This window comes from Neophocaena asiaeorientalis, unplaced genomic scaffold (genome assembly GCF_003031525.2).
Source record: "Neophocaena asiaeorientalis asiaeorientalis breed wild unplaced genomic scaffold, Neophocaena_asiaeorientalis_V1.1 scaffold89, whole genome shotgun sequence".
NCBI classification, from domain to species: Eukaryota; Metazoa; Chordata; class Mammalia; order Artiodactyla; family Phocoenidae; genus Neophocaena; species Neophocaena asiaeorientalis.
The window spans coordinates 3,757,096-3,774,099 of NW_020172592.1; the positions used below are offsets into that span (position 1 = coordinate 3,757,096).

At 40.7% G+C, this 17,004-nt stretch overlaps 1 protein-coding gene across 1 annotated transcript in view; it reads left to right on the top strand.

Moving 5' to 3' along the window:
* The window catches only part of DNAH11 (dynein axonemal heavy chain 11), a 307,654-nt gene that overhangs the window by 65,791 nt on the left and 224,859 nt on the right, over positions 1–17,004 (top strand). Inside the window, 6 exon segments of the mRNA XM_024738428.1 lie at positions 4,819–4,977; positions 6,106–6,189; positions 7,720–7,878; positions 10,788–10,910; positions 13,585–13,707; positions 15,864–16,088. Of these exon segments, the coding sequence (XP_024594196.1) occupies positions 4,819–4,977; positions 6,106–6,189; positions 7,720–7,878; positions 10,788–10,910; positions 13,585–13,707; positions 15,864–16,088 (873 nt within the window).

The following is a 17,004-nucleotide window of genomic DNA, read 5'->3' on the forward strand; positions in this document are numbered from 1 at the left end:
GTTCTTGCAATATCTCTCTGATACAGCTTCTCTTCGCCTTTTTTTAGATAAACAATCATGTATAATTGAGTAACTTGTTGGAGATAACAGTTAGTGACAGAAGCAGTATTAAAATTCTAGCTGTTTACTTTCTTTTTGAGTGAGGAACACTAACCATTATGCTATTTCCCATGTGATACTTTGTTAGTAACTCTTACTCATAGTAAGGAAAGCCCGTAACTTTTTCGTTTCTTTTCTCTGATTTATGTTTACTGCCTCATCCTGTACTTTCTCCTTAGGCCTGATTCCGTGTCCTCTCCCTGACCCCCGACTACACATTGTATCTGCCCCCACGTCCACTCCCCAAGTATGTGTTATGTGGTTTTCTGGAGGTGGCTAGTGTTTCAGGGAGTTTCAAATGAATGCCTGTAACTTATTCTTAATTCTGGATACAAATATTATTGAGTCATTTAATCCTAGATTATAATGAGCTACTTTATTATAATTGACTATAAGAATGACCGTAATCTCCGAAAATGGTGAATAATTCATGAGGATTGAAAAAATGCTTTAAACTTTTATTAGAAAAATAATATCTTTGTTTCTCTAAGAATTCTTAACCTAGCAGCCAAAATGAGAAAGTGACTTTGATGTTTGCATTGGGGGCTGGGAATTTTTCTGAGTTCATCTAGGCTGCCATCCTGATTTGACTTCATGCTGGAGATAGCCTTTCCTCCTTAGACTGCTGTAAAACTTGGAACTGACAGTTTTTACTTCTCTTTCCAAATTTTGGATTGAATTTAGTTTTAACTGCTTTCAGCCATTCAATAGCATGAGGTCTTCTCTTTCACTTGGCTAAAGAAAAGTGGTTAATATATTCACTGAAAAGGGAGTTGGTTAGAGTATGCGAATAGAGTTGGTTTTTAAAAAAGATTATATCTAAACTGCAGGTGGTCTGAACAGATTGTGGATATGGAGACATTTTTACTTGACTAACCAATGTGCTGTGTGTAAACATTTACTGCAGTTATCATTTATTGACTCCTACCATTTGCATGCTATACTATAACACCATATAGTTACATATTTAAAAGGCAGATATTTATCATACCTACAAAATGTGTCGAGGATGTTTTGAATATAGTAGGACTAGGTTACCTTTATCTTGAAGTCATTTTCTTGTGTGTTTGTTCAGCAAGCATATCTAGTGTTTATCTAACTAGATTCAACCAAAGTCATGTATATGTTTGTTCTGGGCTGGTATGGTAGGTCCTAGCACTCAAGGCACCTCACTCCAAAAGATGGAAACCATTGACCCTCCAGGAACAGGGGAGTGGTGTAGTAAATCTCTCCTTTTATAACTGATACCTTGGTAATTTATGTTATGTGCTATTGTTTCTTCATAGCCAAAGATACAGTGAACAGTTGAATTAAAATAACTGGATCTATATTTCTAGGAATAATTGAATTAGTATAACTAATAGGAAAAATAATTTAAAATAAATAAAAGGGCTGTTGGCTCTGGGGAGCATGGTTGACTAGACATTTTGAAAATCCATCTTGTAAAACAGATGCTGAAACATGTTCACAAATATGTAACTTTAAATCTATTGCTGATCTCCCAAGAAAGCAAGAGGCAGGGAAATAGAGTAGCTGAAACCAGGATGGAAAGCAGCGGGAAACATAAAAGCCTGTGCTGCTGTAGGGGCAAATCAAAGTACCAGAACTCTAGAACTTTGTGATTAACCCTTTCAGGGCAAACTAGGAGATGCTTTTAAGAGGTTACACCCTTAGTGAATGGGTGGGCTGGGAAAAATCTGCGGCCTGAACAGGGAGCCTATGAGATGACCCATCAGACCTTGCTCTGAATAGGGTGAAAAAAATAGAAAAGGATCCTCTGGGAATTGGTAAACATAAGTCTGTTCTCCCAAGGGTTATGGTGTAATTTTATACTACCCCTATGGTTAAGGAATTTCCAGGCCAGGAAACTGATATGGTTACAAGCAGCTCTTCTTAGCACCTAGTAGAAGCAAATCCAAATCTTCTCTGGGTAGAAGAGAATAAGGTGTTCTTATTCTAATCTCCTCAGGGGTCCAACAGATTAAGTTCAGTTAAGTTTGAGTTTACAATAAAACAAACACACCATCATGCATAAGGGCCAACAGAAAGAGCAAACCACAGATACAGATCCATATGAAATGTCAGATATTAGAAGACATTTATTGGGACTTCCCTGGTGGTCCAGTGGTTAGGACGCCGTGCTTCCACTGCACAGGGCATGGGGTTTGATCCCTGGTCAGGGAACTAAGATCCTTCATGTGGCACAGCCAAAAAAAAAAAAAAAGAAGACGACATGTATTCAGGAAATAAAAGTTAACATTGAAAAAAATGAGCAAGTTCTCAGTTTTGAGACTATCAAAAATGATCAACTGAGTTTGAAAAAGGGTCAGAAACTTATGGAAATGAAAAAAAAGATACAACTCAGCAGGGGTTAAAGAACTAATTGAAAAAAGGATTAGTGAAATGCAAATGACATTGGAAGATCTCACTTAGAAGGCAGCACATAGGTGAAAGGAGATGCAAAATACAAAAGAGATTAAGAGACACAGAGTAAGAAGTTAGAATGATGTCTAACTGTTTTACTCAGACTTCCTGGAAGAGAGAATACACAGAATATTAGACAAGCAATAGAGATGTAGTAGCTGAGATTTTTCTAGAACTGGTCAAAGCATGAATCAATAGATTGAGGAAATTCACTGACCGCCAACCAGGATAAATACAAAGTCAACATCTAGACACATCACAATGAACTACAGAATACCAAAGGCAAAGAGAAAACCTTTAAAGCAACCAGATAGAAAAGAAAGATTACCTGTTAGAAATGATGACTGGGCTAAGAGCATACTTGTCATCAGCAACAATGGAAGCCAAAAGGTAGTGGATGATTTTTTCCCAATTCTCCTGTGTAAAATTATATTTCATTAACAAGAGTACATTTTCAGATAAACAAAAATAGTGCATTAACCACCAATAAATCATCACTGAAATAAGTTCCAGTGTGTATATTATAAGAAAAGAGAGGACAAACAAAGCCAAATTTGATTCTCAATATAATTAGAAAAGGCTAGTTATACTGACAAATCTCTGTTGGAAAATCAACGATCTTAGGAGTAAATAGGGAATGATAGTACAGAAAGAGCAGAAATTCAAAAGATCATAGAATACAATCAATAAGAAATTTAAAATTTAAGCAAAATGGATATATTTCTAGAAAAATATAATTCACTAAAACTATCTCAAGAAGTAACGCAGGGACTTCCCTGGTGGCTCAGTGGTTAAGAATCTGCCTGCCAATGAAGGGGACACGGGTTCGAGCCCTGGTCCGGGAAGATCTCACATGCCACATAGTGACTAACCCCATGCACCACAAGTACGGAGCCTGCACTCTAGAGCCCGCAAGCCACAGCTACTGAGCCTGCACGCCTAGAGCTGGTGCTCCACAACAAGAGAAGCCACCACAATGAGAAGCCCGCACACCTCAACGAGAAGTAGCCCCTGCTCACCGCAACTAGAGAAAGCCTGCACACAGCAACGAAGACCCAATGCAGCCAAAAATAAACTAATTAGTTTTAAAAAAAGACCACAGCTGAATAGTCCTATAACTATGAAAAATTAACCAGTAGGAAAATGAAAAGATAAACCATTAATTTAAAACAGAAAGAACAGCAGGCCCTGATAGCATTACAGGTTAATTCCAAGAAGCTTTCAAGAAACAGATATCATTCATATGATTCCAGAGACCGGAAGAAGAATGAACACTCAAAATTACTCTATGAAGCATGTCTTATTTTTGTGAAAGGACAGTATAAGAAAGGAAAAATGATAAGCCATTCTTTTTTTCTTTTTATAAATTTATTTATTTATTTTTGGTTGCACTGGGTCTTCATTGCTGCACGCAGGCTTTGTCTCTAGTTGCTGCGAGCGGGGGCTGCGCTTTTTTGCTGTGCACTGGCTTCTCATTTCAGTGGCTTCTCTTGTTGCGGAGCACGGGCTCCAGGCACGTGGGCTCAGTAGTTGTGGCTCGCGGGCTCTGGAGAGCAGGCTCAGTAGTTGTGGCGCATGGGCTTAGTCGTTCCGCGGCATGTGGGATCTTCCCGCACCAGCGATCGAACCCATGTTCCCTGCATTGGCAGGTGGATTCTCAACCACTGCACCACCAGGGAAGTCCTGATAAGCCACTCTTTTTGGTACACATAGATGCAAACTAACTAAGCAAAAAGTAATCAAATAATCCAATTTATAAATAGTTTGGGTTCATTCCGGGGAAATGTTTAACATTAGGAAATGAATATAATTTGTCATATTAACAGATTAAGAGAAAAGTCTGTGTATTGATAATCTCTAGGGTATGTTTTAAATCTGAAAGTTCTTTTTTTTAAAGAAGTGATTTATTCTTAAGTGGAAGTTTCTAGAACCTTGTCTTTTGCTCCCCAGCAAAGTTGTCCCCAGCTGTATGATGAAAATCAAGAGGAAAATTTGTATTCATAGCAATCTGATACCAGAGCAGATTTTGCTGAAATAATGTATAGGGAGGGTATTGATAACATTACTGTGTTTACTGATAGTCTACTCTAACTTTTCTGAGTAGTTGTGAGTTTGCTCCTCTAAAGCCCCCATGTTACCAATAATTACACTTCAGATTTCTTTCTATTTTCTTTTAAAAATCGAAGTTGTACAAGTTGATATAACCAGAGCTACACAACGCTGTGGCTCTTCTTCTCTGGCAGGTCATTGGATATTAAGTGTGTTTGTGTGCGTGTGTATGTGTTTTCTCCTTAGGCACATCAAGAGCTTGAGGCGTTAGAAGAAGAACTGTTGCAGATGCAAGAATCTACTCATCTTTTTGAAGTGGCTCTTCCAGAGTACAAACAAATGAAGCAGTGTCGCAGAGAGATAACATTGCTCAAGGGGCTCTGGGATGTCATTATTTATGTTAAGGTAAGACACTGCTTTTTGAAAGCATGCTTTTTTTCTTTTAGTATTTCTTTTGTATAAGTATGCGATTTTTAGTGTCTCTGTCATTCTATTTCGGTTTTATAATGTCTTAAAATATGTGGGTATTAGACTTTTTCCCCAGAATTAGAGTTCAGATATCTCTGAATTATCAGTGCTTTTTGTTTGCCATTCTGAATGAAACTTGGTATTATGAGTTGACTGCTTCAAATCCTTCTTGAGAGTTATGTAGGATATAGACAAAAATTAATATGTACCACACACATGTGGTCACTTGTGCATACAAACTGATGTGTACACCCATGGTTATACTTCCGTACGTGTGCATATATAAACAGGCCTAACTAAAAATAAAGTTACTTTGTCTGTGTTAATTAAGTTGCAAACTTAAGTGCAAAAATAAGTTCTAGGGGCTTCCCTGGTGGCGCAGTGGTTGAGAGTCCACCTGCTGATGCAGGGGACAGGGGTTCGTGGCCCGGTCCGGGAAGATCCCACATGCCGCGGAGCGGCTGGGCCCGTGAGCCATGGCCTCTGGGCCTGCGCGTCTGGAGCCTGTGCTCTGCAACGGGATCAACAGTGAGAGGCCTGCGTACCGCAAAAAAAAATAATAATAAGTTCTAGGAACTAGGTGTATTGCAATATGTGTTATACATTATTTTCTTTGAAGTTAGTTGAAAGCCAGTAAAGAAATATATTAACAAGGCATAGAATATGGTCAAGAAGCTCATGAGAGTTTTGTCTATAATGGATGAAGGTTTTCTTATGAAAGCTTATCTTACATGTAGAATTATAAAAATATGGTATTTAATGGTAACATTATTTATCAATTCATTCAGAGTATTCAGGATTAAATGATAATGATGGTATGTGTATGGAATTTGTCATTGCTTCTAGAAATTATCATATCACAATGTTTTCGCCTTAGGTTTGACGTGTTCTGACAACGTTTTTGTTTTTGTGCTGGGGAAGTTTTGACAGGTGCAGTTAATGCTTAAATAATTGACTTTCCCCTGGATGATGGAGTCGCTGTGTATCATCAGTTCAGATATTTTGCCGCGGAGACTTGCTTTCACCAAATGTTGTTGACACTTTTATCTGCTTGTGCGTTTTCAGAGAAGCATTGATAATTGGACTAAAACCCAGTGGAGACAGATTAATGTGGAACAGATGGACGTGGAACTCAGAAGGTTTGCCAAGGCAAGTTCCATAACTGTCTGTGACGACGATTTATCTTCCTCAGCACCACCTTCTTCCATCTTCCCTAACCTACCGTCTGCTGTGCTGCACCGCATGTCCTTATTTACTTCAAACAGGATGATTTGAGACAGGATTTTGTTTTTCACTCTCAGCCAGTTGCACTTGTAATCAAGGCTACCTTTCTGTGAATGAGTGGATAAAAGCATATTAGGGCTAACGAATTGATGAGCAGTGGCTATCATCAGGCGCTCCCTATGGCTGTCTAGAATGGAGGCTGGGAGGTGAAGCGCAGGGCTGAGGGGTTAGGCTTACGAAAGCTGTCGAATTCTTTCTCTAGCAGCTGTAAGCATACTGTATCTTCAAAGGTACCTTTTGGTTGTGGACTTTGGGGCAGCTAGTTGGGGTAACTTGTGGATGTGTATGGAATACTGTGATCTTTGTTCTTATTGCTGCCCACTCCAACATTGCAAGGGGGGTCAATGTAACAGAACTGAGCTTTTTTGAATTTCGTGCTTTGATAGCTAGTCCCCACGGCCCTGTGCCCTCTGAAGAGAGTAAAGCCTCTTTGGATAAAGCCAAATGCATGTTTGGATAAAGCCAAATGCGTAGCCACGAAAGGCAGTTCAGAAGTAGCAAGGCCTTTTGCTTTCTTCTTGCCCCAGAACATCCTCACCCCGACTCAGTCCTGTGCTCCACTCCAGCCAACTCTTCCCATTTTTTTCTTCTCTTTTTATCCTGGTCCCAAGAACCCTAACTAGAATAGCCCATCATTCTTTTGCATGCCCTGGGGTCACTGTGCCTCTTTTCTGTACTCACTCCCTGTCCGTCTCCTTGCCCAGTGGACTGTCTCACTTCAGAGTGACAGTTTGACCCCCACTCTCAGCTGAAGATATTTTTGCCTTTTTCTTTTCTTTCTTTTTTTTTTTTTTAAAAAAGAAGTAGCACTGTCCTTTTGTGCTGTGCTGGGATTGTTGTTTTATTAGGGGTTTTCTCATTCACAATTGTTAATGTTGTTCCGTGAGCCAAGAAGACAGGCAAGTCAAAGGCCCTATTTGACACGTCTTAAAATCATGACAATTTAGTTCCAAGGAACAAACACTCAAAGGTAATCAGCATTTCAGGGCTACCATTTAACCAAGCCAGGTCTTCCGAGGAAGGTGTTAGTAATCCAGGTAACAATCTCAGTTTCCTGCTTATTTATGTTTCTAGAGGAAGCACTCTTCATTGCACATGTCCCATAAACTCTATTAATTCTCTACATTTAATGACCCTTGGGTTTCTTCATGGGACATCAAGTTAGAGCCTGTGAATAAGAAACCAATGTATCCAAGTGGCTTGTACACAGTGGACTCGTAATATATGAGTGAGTGGATCCTTTTCTGTTTCTCTAGTTTTAGTCTTTAACCTGGGGACTTAAATGTTTTTACTTTCTTCCTATCCAGGGAAATGTAAATTTATTCTTTCAAAGGAGGAAAATGATAAAACATATTATTATTTTGGGGGACCTAGTTTTTTGTCACTTTTCTCTAGGAAATTTGGTCTCTCGATAAGGAAGTCCACGTGTGGGACGCTTACTCAGGCCTGGAAGGCACAGTGAAGGACACGATGACCTCCCTGAGGGCCATTGCGGAGTTACAGAGCCCTGCCCTCAGAGACAGGCATTGGCACCAGCTGATGAAGGCCACTGGGGTCAGTTTCCTGAGTCTCACTAATTGAATATTTTTGTGACTGAAGTGTGATTCCTTGGTTTACATCATTCAACTGGGCTGAAGTGGGATTTGGGAAAAGGTTTCTGGTCAGATGCAAGAAGGTCCAGCTCTTTCAGATGTGACCAAGGACTAGACCTGCAGATATTCTAGTTTTAGCCCCTGCTATGGACTAAATGTGTTTCCCCCTCCAATGCCCCCAATTCATACGTTGAAGGCTGAATTCCTAATATGGTGGTGTTTGGAGATGGGACCTTTGGGAGATAGTTTGGTCATGAGGGTAGAATTCTCATGTATGGGGTCAGTGCCCTTGTAAGGGGATGAAGACCCCAGAGCTTTCTACTGTCTACCATATGAAGATAAAACAAGAAGACAGACATCTGTTAACCAAGAACAGAGCCTTCACCGACAACCCAACCAGGCTGGCACCCTGACCTTGGACTTGCAGCCTCTAGAACTGTGAGAAATAAATGTTTGTTGTTTAAGCCTCCCAGTCCATGGTGTTCTGTTAGAGCAGACAGAAGTGACTAAGATACCCCCTGCCCCCGCCAACCTTTTATCTCTTACTGGCCTATATGACCTGAAATAAGACACTTAACTATTCTGTTTTGAGTTTTTTATTTATAAAGTGAGAGTGATGCTATCTACTCTCATAATCAGAGGGATCTTGTAAGGATCAAGTAAGATAATGTGAAGGCATTTTATAGAGCATGACATGGCTGCAAAGAATCTTATATTTTGTGGAGAGGATCAGAGAGTATTAGAAGTGAATTTAGGGGTAGAGAGAATTCAGAAATAGTGATTTTTTCTCCCCACAATTCATTTAATAATGGCATCCTTCTTTGATGGTCTTTTGATGGTTTTTTTTCTAATTTGTTTTTAGAGATCCATTTTTTTGATTTTTTTTTCTGATGTAGACCATTTTTAAAGTCTTTATTGAATTTGTTAAAGTATTGCTTCTGTTTTATGTTTTGATTTTTTGACTGCAAGGCATTTGGGATCTTAGCTCCCCGACAAGGCATCGAACCTGCACCCCTGCATTGGAAGGTGAAGTCTTAACCACTGGACCACCAGAGAAGTCCCAAATGGTTTTTTATTTTATTGCAAAATATAGAATTATTTCTCATGTGTCTGTACCATTTGAGGTTATATTTTCTTGCCTTTCTACATCTATTTAGGAGCAAATATACCAAGCTTACACTTTATTTTTCGGGGAAGGTGACCTTCATGAGTTTAAAATGCATAAAATGCAGCCTGATGTGCGTGTTTTCTGCTAGGCACACATCATGAAGAAGGGCTTTCATGATTTGAAGACAAAGTTTGCAGGGTGGGGAAACTGAGGAAAGGGGCAGCCTGGTGAAGTGGGGGTGGCCTAAGCTTTATTGGTCCAACTCTAACACCTAGTATCTCTTAGATCTTGGGCCAGTTACTTGCTCTTTGTACCTCAGTTGCCCCTTCTATGAAATACAAGTAATGCTATAATGCTGCCATGCAGACTTGGTGAGATGAGATTATATATAGACCCTAGCACATAGCAAATCCTCAATAAATGGTCCCTGAAGTTTTTATTATAATACTTTCCATAGAGTCTTTTAGGCATTGCATATTTAGGCTTTATAGTTGATTAATTTATTCTTTCAGAAAATCTTTATTGAGTCTCCCAACATGGAAGGTATACTGTGTGTCCCACTCCCCGCCCCCTTCTCACATTAGCCCCAGTGAGCTTTCTTCTCACCACAGTGTCTTGCCTGTGTCATGCCCTTCTGCAAGCTAGGAAAAGGTAGTTTTCTGGCAATTTAGAAAAAGACATCTTCCTCCAGGCTGATCTGGGGCATCAGAGCAGTGACTAGATCCAACCTCCAGTTGTCACCTGGGCAGGGGGTCCATATTCACTGCACCATATTCACTATGCAGCTAATCAGGGGGGCCTTGTTATGCATCCCTGCTCATTCCTTCTCTAAGACAGACCTGACTCCCATCAGCTCTGGAGTGAGGTCAAAAGTGATGCAGAGATAGGGTGACCAACTCATCTGGTTTGCTCAGGACTTCCCAGGTTTTAGCCCAGGAAACCGCCCAGTCCTGGGCAAACAGGGAGGTTTAGTCATCCTGTTCAGAGCCGTGCATGGTGATGAGCAACATTACTGATTGAGGAGAGCCAGAGAGGACTGCACCTTCCGAGAAGCAGGGACTGGATATTCTTAGCAGGGGCAGGAAAGGAAATGGCTTCCTTGCGCCTGTGTGGTGGGGTCAGCTGTTCATTTGTGAGGGACATGGGTGAGTCTGGGCACTTAGGAAGAGCTGAGAGCTTCTTAACAAATATGGAGGGGGGGAAAGTGGGGAGTCAATAAGATGATGAGGAAACGTGAGTGACTTTTTCACATGGTAAATATCAATAATGACAGTATAAGAATAATTATTTTTTGCCAAGGAACTAAGATCAAGTCAATGATGAAACTAGGTTAAAGCACGGAAGCAACTGGGAATTATGTTCAGTGAATAGAGTACCTAAAGAAGAGAAGACAAATGAGCTATTACCTGATTCCTGGGATTTCAACCAAATTATAATAAATGAACAATGTGATTCTCTTTAAAAATGGGTTTTGTGGGCAAAGGAGGTAAGAAATGAGCTGACAAGGGAAGGTTATGAAACTAAACAAAGTACTGTAGTATGAACGTGGCCTAAACCTCAGCCCTCGCTTTGATGGGTGATGCCTCTGTAACTGTGAGTAAAAAAGCAACGTCTTTGGTTGTCTGCACATTTCAGAACTCGAAATGTACTCAGCAGGTGACTTGAGTATATTTAGCTGTGTTTCATTCCTCTGGCCATTAGGTAGAAGGAACCATTAATATATGTGGAATATAAATTCTGCCTTTTTTTTGGTTCCTAATCAGGTCAAGTTTTCTATAAACGAAGCCACAACTTTGGCAGATTTGTTAGCCTTGCGGTTACACCAAATGGAAGAGGATGTCCGAAGCATCGTGGACAAAGCAGTGAAAGAGCTGGGGACTGAGAAGGTGTTGTCCTTGGGCTGTTTCTTTTTACCCTGAGCTAATTCTGTGCACTGGCACGTAAGCAGACTCAGGGAGAAGTCCTCCTGCCATAGTTGTGTGGAGACATGTTTCCCTGGGCAGGAAGCAGCTTCCTTCTAGGCCACAGTAAATTTGAAAAACGAGAGAGTTGACCCAGTTGATGATGACGATTATAGCAGAAAACATTTATATATCGTTAACTTGGTAGCAAACACTGCTCTTAGTGCTTTATATTAATTCATTTAATTCTCTGAGGATTATCTCTATTGTACAGATGAGGAAACTGAGGTATAGAGAAGTAATTAACTTACCCAGATTCAACAAGGGACCTGGGATTCAGATTCTGGCACTCAGAGCACTACCCAAAAAGTAAATAATATCCATCAGACCTTTTTTTTTTTTAATCTTTAATTTCTTTCATCAGTGTCTTATAATTTCATCAGTGTCTTATAATGTAGATTTTTGATGATGGCCATTCTGACTGGTGTGAGGTTATACCTCATTGTGGTTTTGATTTGCACTTCTCTAATGATTAATGATGTTGAGCATCCTTTCATGTGTTTGTTGGCAGTCTGTATATCTTCTTTGGAGAATTGTCTGTTTAGGTCTTCCACCCATTTTTGGATTAGGTTTTTGCTGTTTTGATATTGAGCTAGATGAGCTGCTTGTATATTTAGGAGATTAATCCTCTGTCAGTTGCTTCATTTGTAAATATTTTCTTCCATTCTGAGGGTTGTCTTTTCATCTTGTTTATAGTTTCCTTTGCTATGCAAAAGCTTTTAGTTTCATTAGGTCCCATTGGTTTATTTTTGTTTTTATTTCTATTTCTCTAGGAAGTGGGTCCAAAAGGATCTTGCTGTGATGTATGTCATAGAGTGTTCTGCCTATGTTTTCCACTAAGAGTTTATAGTGTCTAGCCTTACATTTAGGTCTTTAATCCATTTTGAGCTTATTTTTGTATATGGTGTTAGGGAGTGTTCTAATCTCATACCTTTACATGTACCTGTCCAGTTTTCCCAGCACCACTTATTGAAGAGGCTATCCTTTCTCCACTGTACATTCCTGCCTCCTTTATCAAAGATAAGGTGACCATATGTGCGTGGGTTTATCTCTGGGCTTTCTATCCTGTTCCATTGATCTATATCTCTGTTTTTGTGCCAGTACCATACTGTCTTGATTACTGTAGCTTTGTAGTATAGTCTGAAGTCAGGAAGCCTGATTCCTCCAGCTCCATTTTTCGTTCTCAAGATTGCCTTGTTTATTCGGGCTCTTTAGTGTTTCCATGCGAATTCTGAAATTTTTTGTTCTAGTTTTGTAAAAAATGCCAGTGGTAGTTTGATAGGGATTGCATTGAATCTGTAGATTGCTTACCTTTGGATTTGGCCACGCCTCTGCGTGTAGGTCGCCGAAGGGCGTCTCTTCTTCGCTCAGACAGGACGGGGTTAAAGGAGCAGCTGACTCGGGGCTCTGGCTCACTCAGGCCGGGGTGGGGGGAGGGAGGGGCACGGAGTGCGGGGCGAGGCTGGGGAGGCAGAGGCCGGCAGGACGTTGCACCAGCCTGAGGCGCGCCGTGCGTTCTCCTGGGGCAGTTGTCCCTGGATCCCAGGACCCTGGCAGTGGCGGGCTGCGCAGGCTCCCCTGAAGGGAGGGGTGGATAGTGACCTGTGCTCGCACACAGGCTTTTTGGTGGCGGCAGCAGCAGCCTTAGCGTCTCCTGCGCCTCTGTGGGGTCCGCGCTGTTAGCCGCAGCTCATGCCTGTCTCTGGAGCTCCTTTAAGCAGCGCTCTTAATCCCCTCTCCTAGCGCACCAGGAAACAAAGAGGGAAGAAAAGCCTCTTGCCTCTGACCGAAGCTGGAGCCTCAGCTCCCAGCCCCGCCCGCCCTGGCGGGTGAGCAGACAAGCCTCTTGGGCTGGTGAGTGCCGGTAGGCACCGATCCTCTGTGCGGGAATCTCTCCGCTTTGCCCTCCGCCCCCCTGTTGCTGTGCTCTCCTCTGCGGCTCCGAAGCTTCACCCCTCCGCCACCTGCAGTCTCCGCCCGCAAAGGGGCTTCCTAGTGTGTGGACACCTTTTGTCCTTCACAGCTCCCTCCCACTGGTGCAGGTCCCGTCCCTATTCTTTTGTCTCTGTTTATTCTTTTTTCTTTTGCCCTACCGAGGTACGTGGGGGAGTTTCTTGCCTTTTGGGAGGTCTGAGGTCTTCTGCCAGCGTTCAGTAGGTGTTCTGTAGGAGTTGTTCCATGTGTAGATGTATTTCTGGTGTATCTGTGGGGAGGAAGGTGATCTCTGCGTCTTACTCTTCCGCCATCTTCCCCCTCTCTCGGATTCTGAGTCTTGAGTGTCTATCAGACTTTTAAGATAACCTTTTAAATCCCCTCCTGCTCTGGAATTGTGTTTCAGTGAAGGATATAAAGCTCAGATCCAGTAAAAAAATTTGATATTGGTGTGACGCTTGTTCCTTTTGTGTGGTGGAATTCATTCTCTAAACCTCATCACCGTGAATTATTTGGAGGAAAAAAATTGAGGCCAGTGATATTTGATGTCCCTCTGTTGTTTTTTTTTTTAAATTGTAAAAACAATTTTTAAAATTCCAGATGATAGCCTAAGTATCGGTCCTAAATTAAACTTTTGTGCACATAACTAAATACTGTTTACATCTAGGTTGTTACTGAAATCAGCCAGACCTGGGCAACCATGGAGTTCTCTTACGAAGTTCACTCTCGGACAGGCATTCTATTACTGAAGTTTGATGAACAATTGTTTGAAACTCTAGAGCACAACCAAGTAAGATGGATATTTTTATTACAGATTTTTTCATTTTAAATTACGATTTTAGATTTTTCCCAAGTTCCAATACTCAATATTTCTTTCTTCATTCATTGGGCATCTGCTTGTACCAGGCTCCAGGCATAGTACCATTTGGGCTCAAAAAGTATGAACACTTGTTCTCAAGGAACTTGCACTTGAGTAGGGAGACAGAGACAAAGTTCCAAAGGGTCTTGTAAGGTGGTGGTACTTGTGCTGAACCTTGAAGGATGGGCTGGTATTCAACAAAAAATGGTGATCAGAAAGGGGTGTTATAGCAAAGGGGAGAATGTTAGTGGCATCTTGGAATGCCAGAAAGTACCTGCCATTCAGAGGTAATTTAAAGAGTTTGGTTTCCTTAGAATATAGATTTTCTTGATAGGAGTAATAAAAAATAAGGCTGGAGGACAGTCCAGAGCGCAGCCTATGTGGTCTTGAATTCTAAGCTTATGAGTTAGCATCTCTTTGGACATGAGACATAAGAAAGATGAAAGAGACAAGCTATTCAGAGGAAATAATAACAGTAGTGTTATTATTATTAGACATGGGGCACTTAGGAAAGAACCTGCTCTGAAGAGATGATGTTCTATTATTTTTGGTGTATTTAAAGTGAGGGACATTGATGTAAAGGTGGAAAGTCTGACCCAGAGCTCGGTGCAGAGGTTCAGTCTAGAACTGTAGTCTGGGAGGTCATTTTTTGTGTCTTTAGAATTGATGAGCTAGATAATGAGACGTAAAGAAGATAATCCAGCTGAGAATAGAGCTTTGGGAAAGGCTGCATGTAGTGAACAAGAGCAGGAGACATAAAGGAGGCAGAGAGAGAGAGAGAGTGGGCAGAGAAATCGTAGAAAAAGAAGACTGTATAGTATCATCAGCAATCACAGGATAAGTTTCTCCTACAAAGGAGAGTCGACTGTCATGGAAACAACCTAAGCGTCCATTGACATATGAATGGATAAAGAAAATGTGGTGTATATACAGTGGAATATCATCATTCTGCCATAAAAGGAAGGAAATCCTGCCGTTTGTGATGATGTGGGTGGATTTTGAGAGTATTATGCCAAATGAGGTAGTTCACTCAGAGGAAGCAAGTACTGAATATTCTTGCTTATATGGGGAATCTAAAAAAGCTGACCTTATACAGAGTATTATGGCGGTTACCAGTTTCTGGGGCTTTGGGGAAAGTATGGAGGTATTGGTCAAACGGTCCGGACCTCTGGGTATAAGATGAATAAGTTCTGGGCATCTAATGTACAGCATGGTGACTGCAGTTAACAATAGTATATTGTATGCTTGAAAGTTGTTAAGAGAGTAGATCTTAAATGTTATCAACACACGTGCACACACACACACACACACACACGGCAGTTACATGGGTTGTGGAGGTGTAAATTTACTGTGGTAACCATTTCACAGTATATACGTGTATCAGATCATCACATTGTACACTTTACACTTACACAATGCTGTATGTCAATAATATTTCAATAAAGCTGCGGGGGGGAAGAATAGTCAAATGTATTAAACACTTAGAGATGGAGGAGGATGAAAAGGAGCTGTTCTCAGTGACTTCCTGGAATTTCAGTGTCAGAGAATGATGGGAAGTGCTCGCTGAACTGCACGACCTTAAAGCAAGGCTTGGTGTTAGGAAGGCTGCCAAGTTTGGTAGTAAACTCAAAGAGGAGGAAAACAGGAGCTTGAGGTCTTAGCAAACTGGAAGGAAGTTTGTTTCGTATTTTCAATATTGAAAAAGAAGACTCAACCCTTAGGATGATTCATAGGCAGAGACCCCAAGAAGAGTGAGAGAGGATGAAAGAATAAAATTTTAATTCCTAAAGCTGCACCCTGGTGCATAATATTTTTTCCTGCCTTCAAAGAGACACGTGGCCTTCTTCTAGAAGACGCATTACATGTCATTGCTTATATTTGTCTTTTTCCTTTTGGAAAAAACATGTTATTATGTAATATTTAATGCCATTAGTTCACTCACTTAGCAAATACTTACTGAATGCCTGTTGCATGTATTGTGTGCTAGGTCCTAGGAATCCAGCAATAAACAGAAGAAGTGTGCTCCCTCTTGAGGCTTACAGACTACCAATTTAGATGGTATTTGAAATTCTTTGCCTTCCTTTTAGGTTCAGTTACAGACTCTGCTTCAAAGCAAGTATGTGGAATATTTCATTGAGCAAGTCATAAGCTGGCAAAACAAATTAAACACAGCAGATTCGGTCATCATTACTTGGATGGAAGTACAGCGCACTTGGTCTCACCTGGAAAGCATCTTTGTTTATTCAGAAGATATTCGAATTCAGCTTGTGAAAGACGCTCAGAGATTCGGCAGAGTAGATGCAGAATTTAAGGTTCGTGGAAGAAAGGCTGTTTTCTATCCTAACAGCTTTGTCCAAACAATATAAAAATCTTGTAAAGAAACATGATTTGGGGTACTGTATTTATGAAAAATATATGTGTGTATTTGAATTTCAGGAGACAAGGTCAGGAAACTTGTCTGTAAAGGGTCAGATAGTCCATAGTTTAGGCTTTGTGGTTGTATGTGGTCTCTGTCACAACTCAGCAGGGCTGCCATTGTCCTGTGAAAGAAAACATAGACACTACATAGACAGATGGGTGTGGCTGTGTACCAGTAAAACTTTATAGACACCAGAAATTGAATTCCATATTATTTTCATCTATCACGAAGTATTATGCTTCTTTAGATTTTTTTCAACTAGTTAAAAATGTAAAGACCATTCTTAGCTTCAGGCCGTACAAAACCAGGCAGCAGGCCACATGTTTCCCAGAGGCCTATACCAACAGTAAGGCCTGGGAGACAGATTCATCTTCATGAAGTAAGAGACTGAGGAGGGGAAACCAGTAACAAAGTTATACTATCAGTTACTGGTTTGTTTCATAAGAGTCACAGAGAACACATGGAGATGTACATATAATAAATGATTTGAGAGACTTTAAGCAGAGAATAATGGCTTTACTTTTTATCTAGAAATGGGGATGAATTGTTGTCGTCTTACTAGCTAAAGCAGAACACCAGAGGAATTCTATTTTATTTAACTTTTAAGGAGGAAAGAGTGGGTAGATTGTTTCATATTCATCTCATTTTCCAACGTGAGTGTATTCTTTAAGATTCTGGTTCTCTGTCTCTCTATTTTTTTGTGCGTTTGGTTTAGAAGAGAGAAATTCTGCCTGGACCCAGAGTGGTGGTAATGCCTATCGAATTTATATGGATAAAAACTATGTGATTACACTTTGTTTTTGATGTTT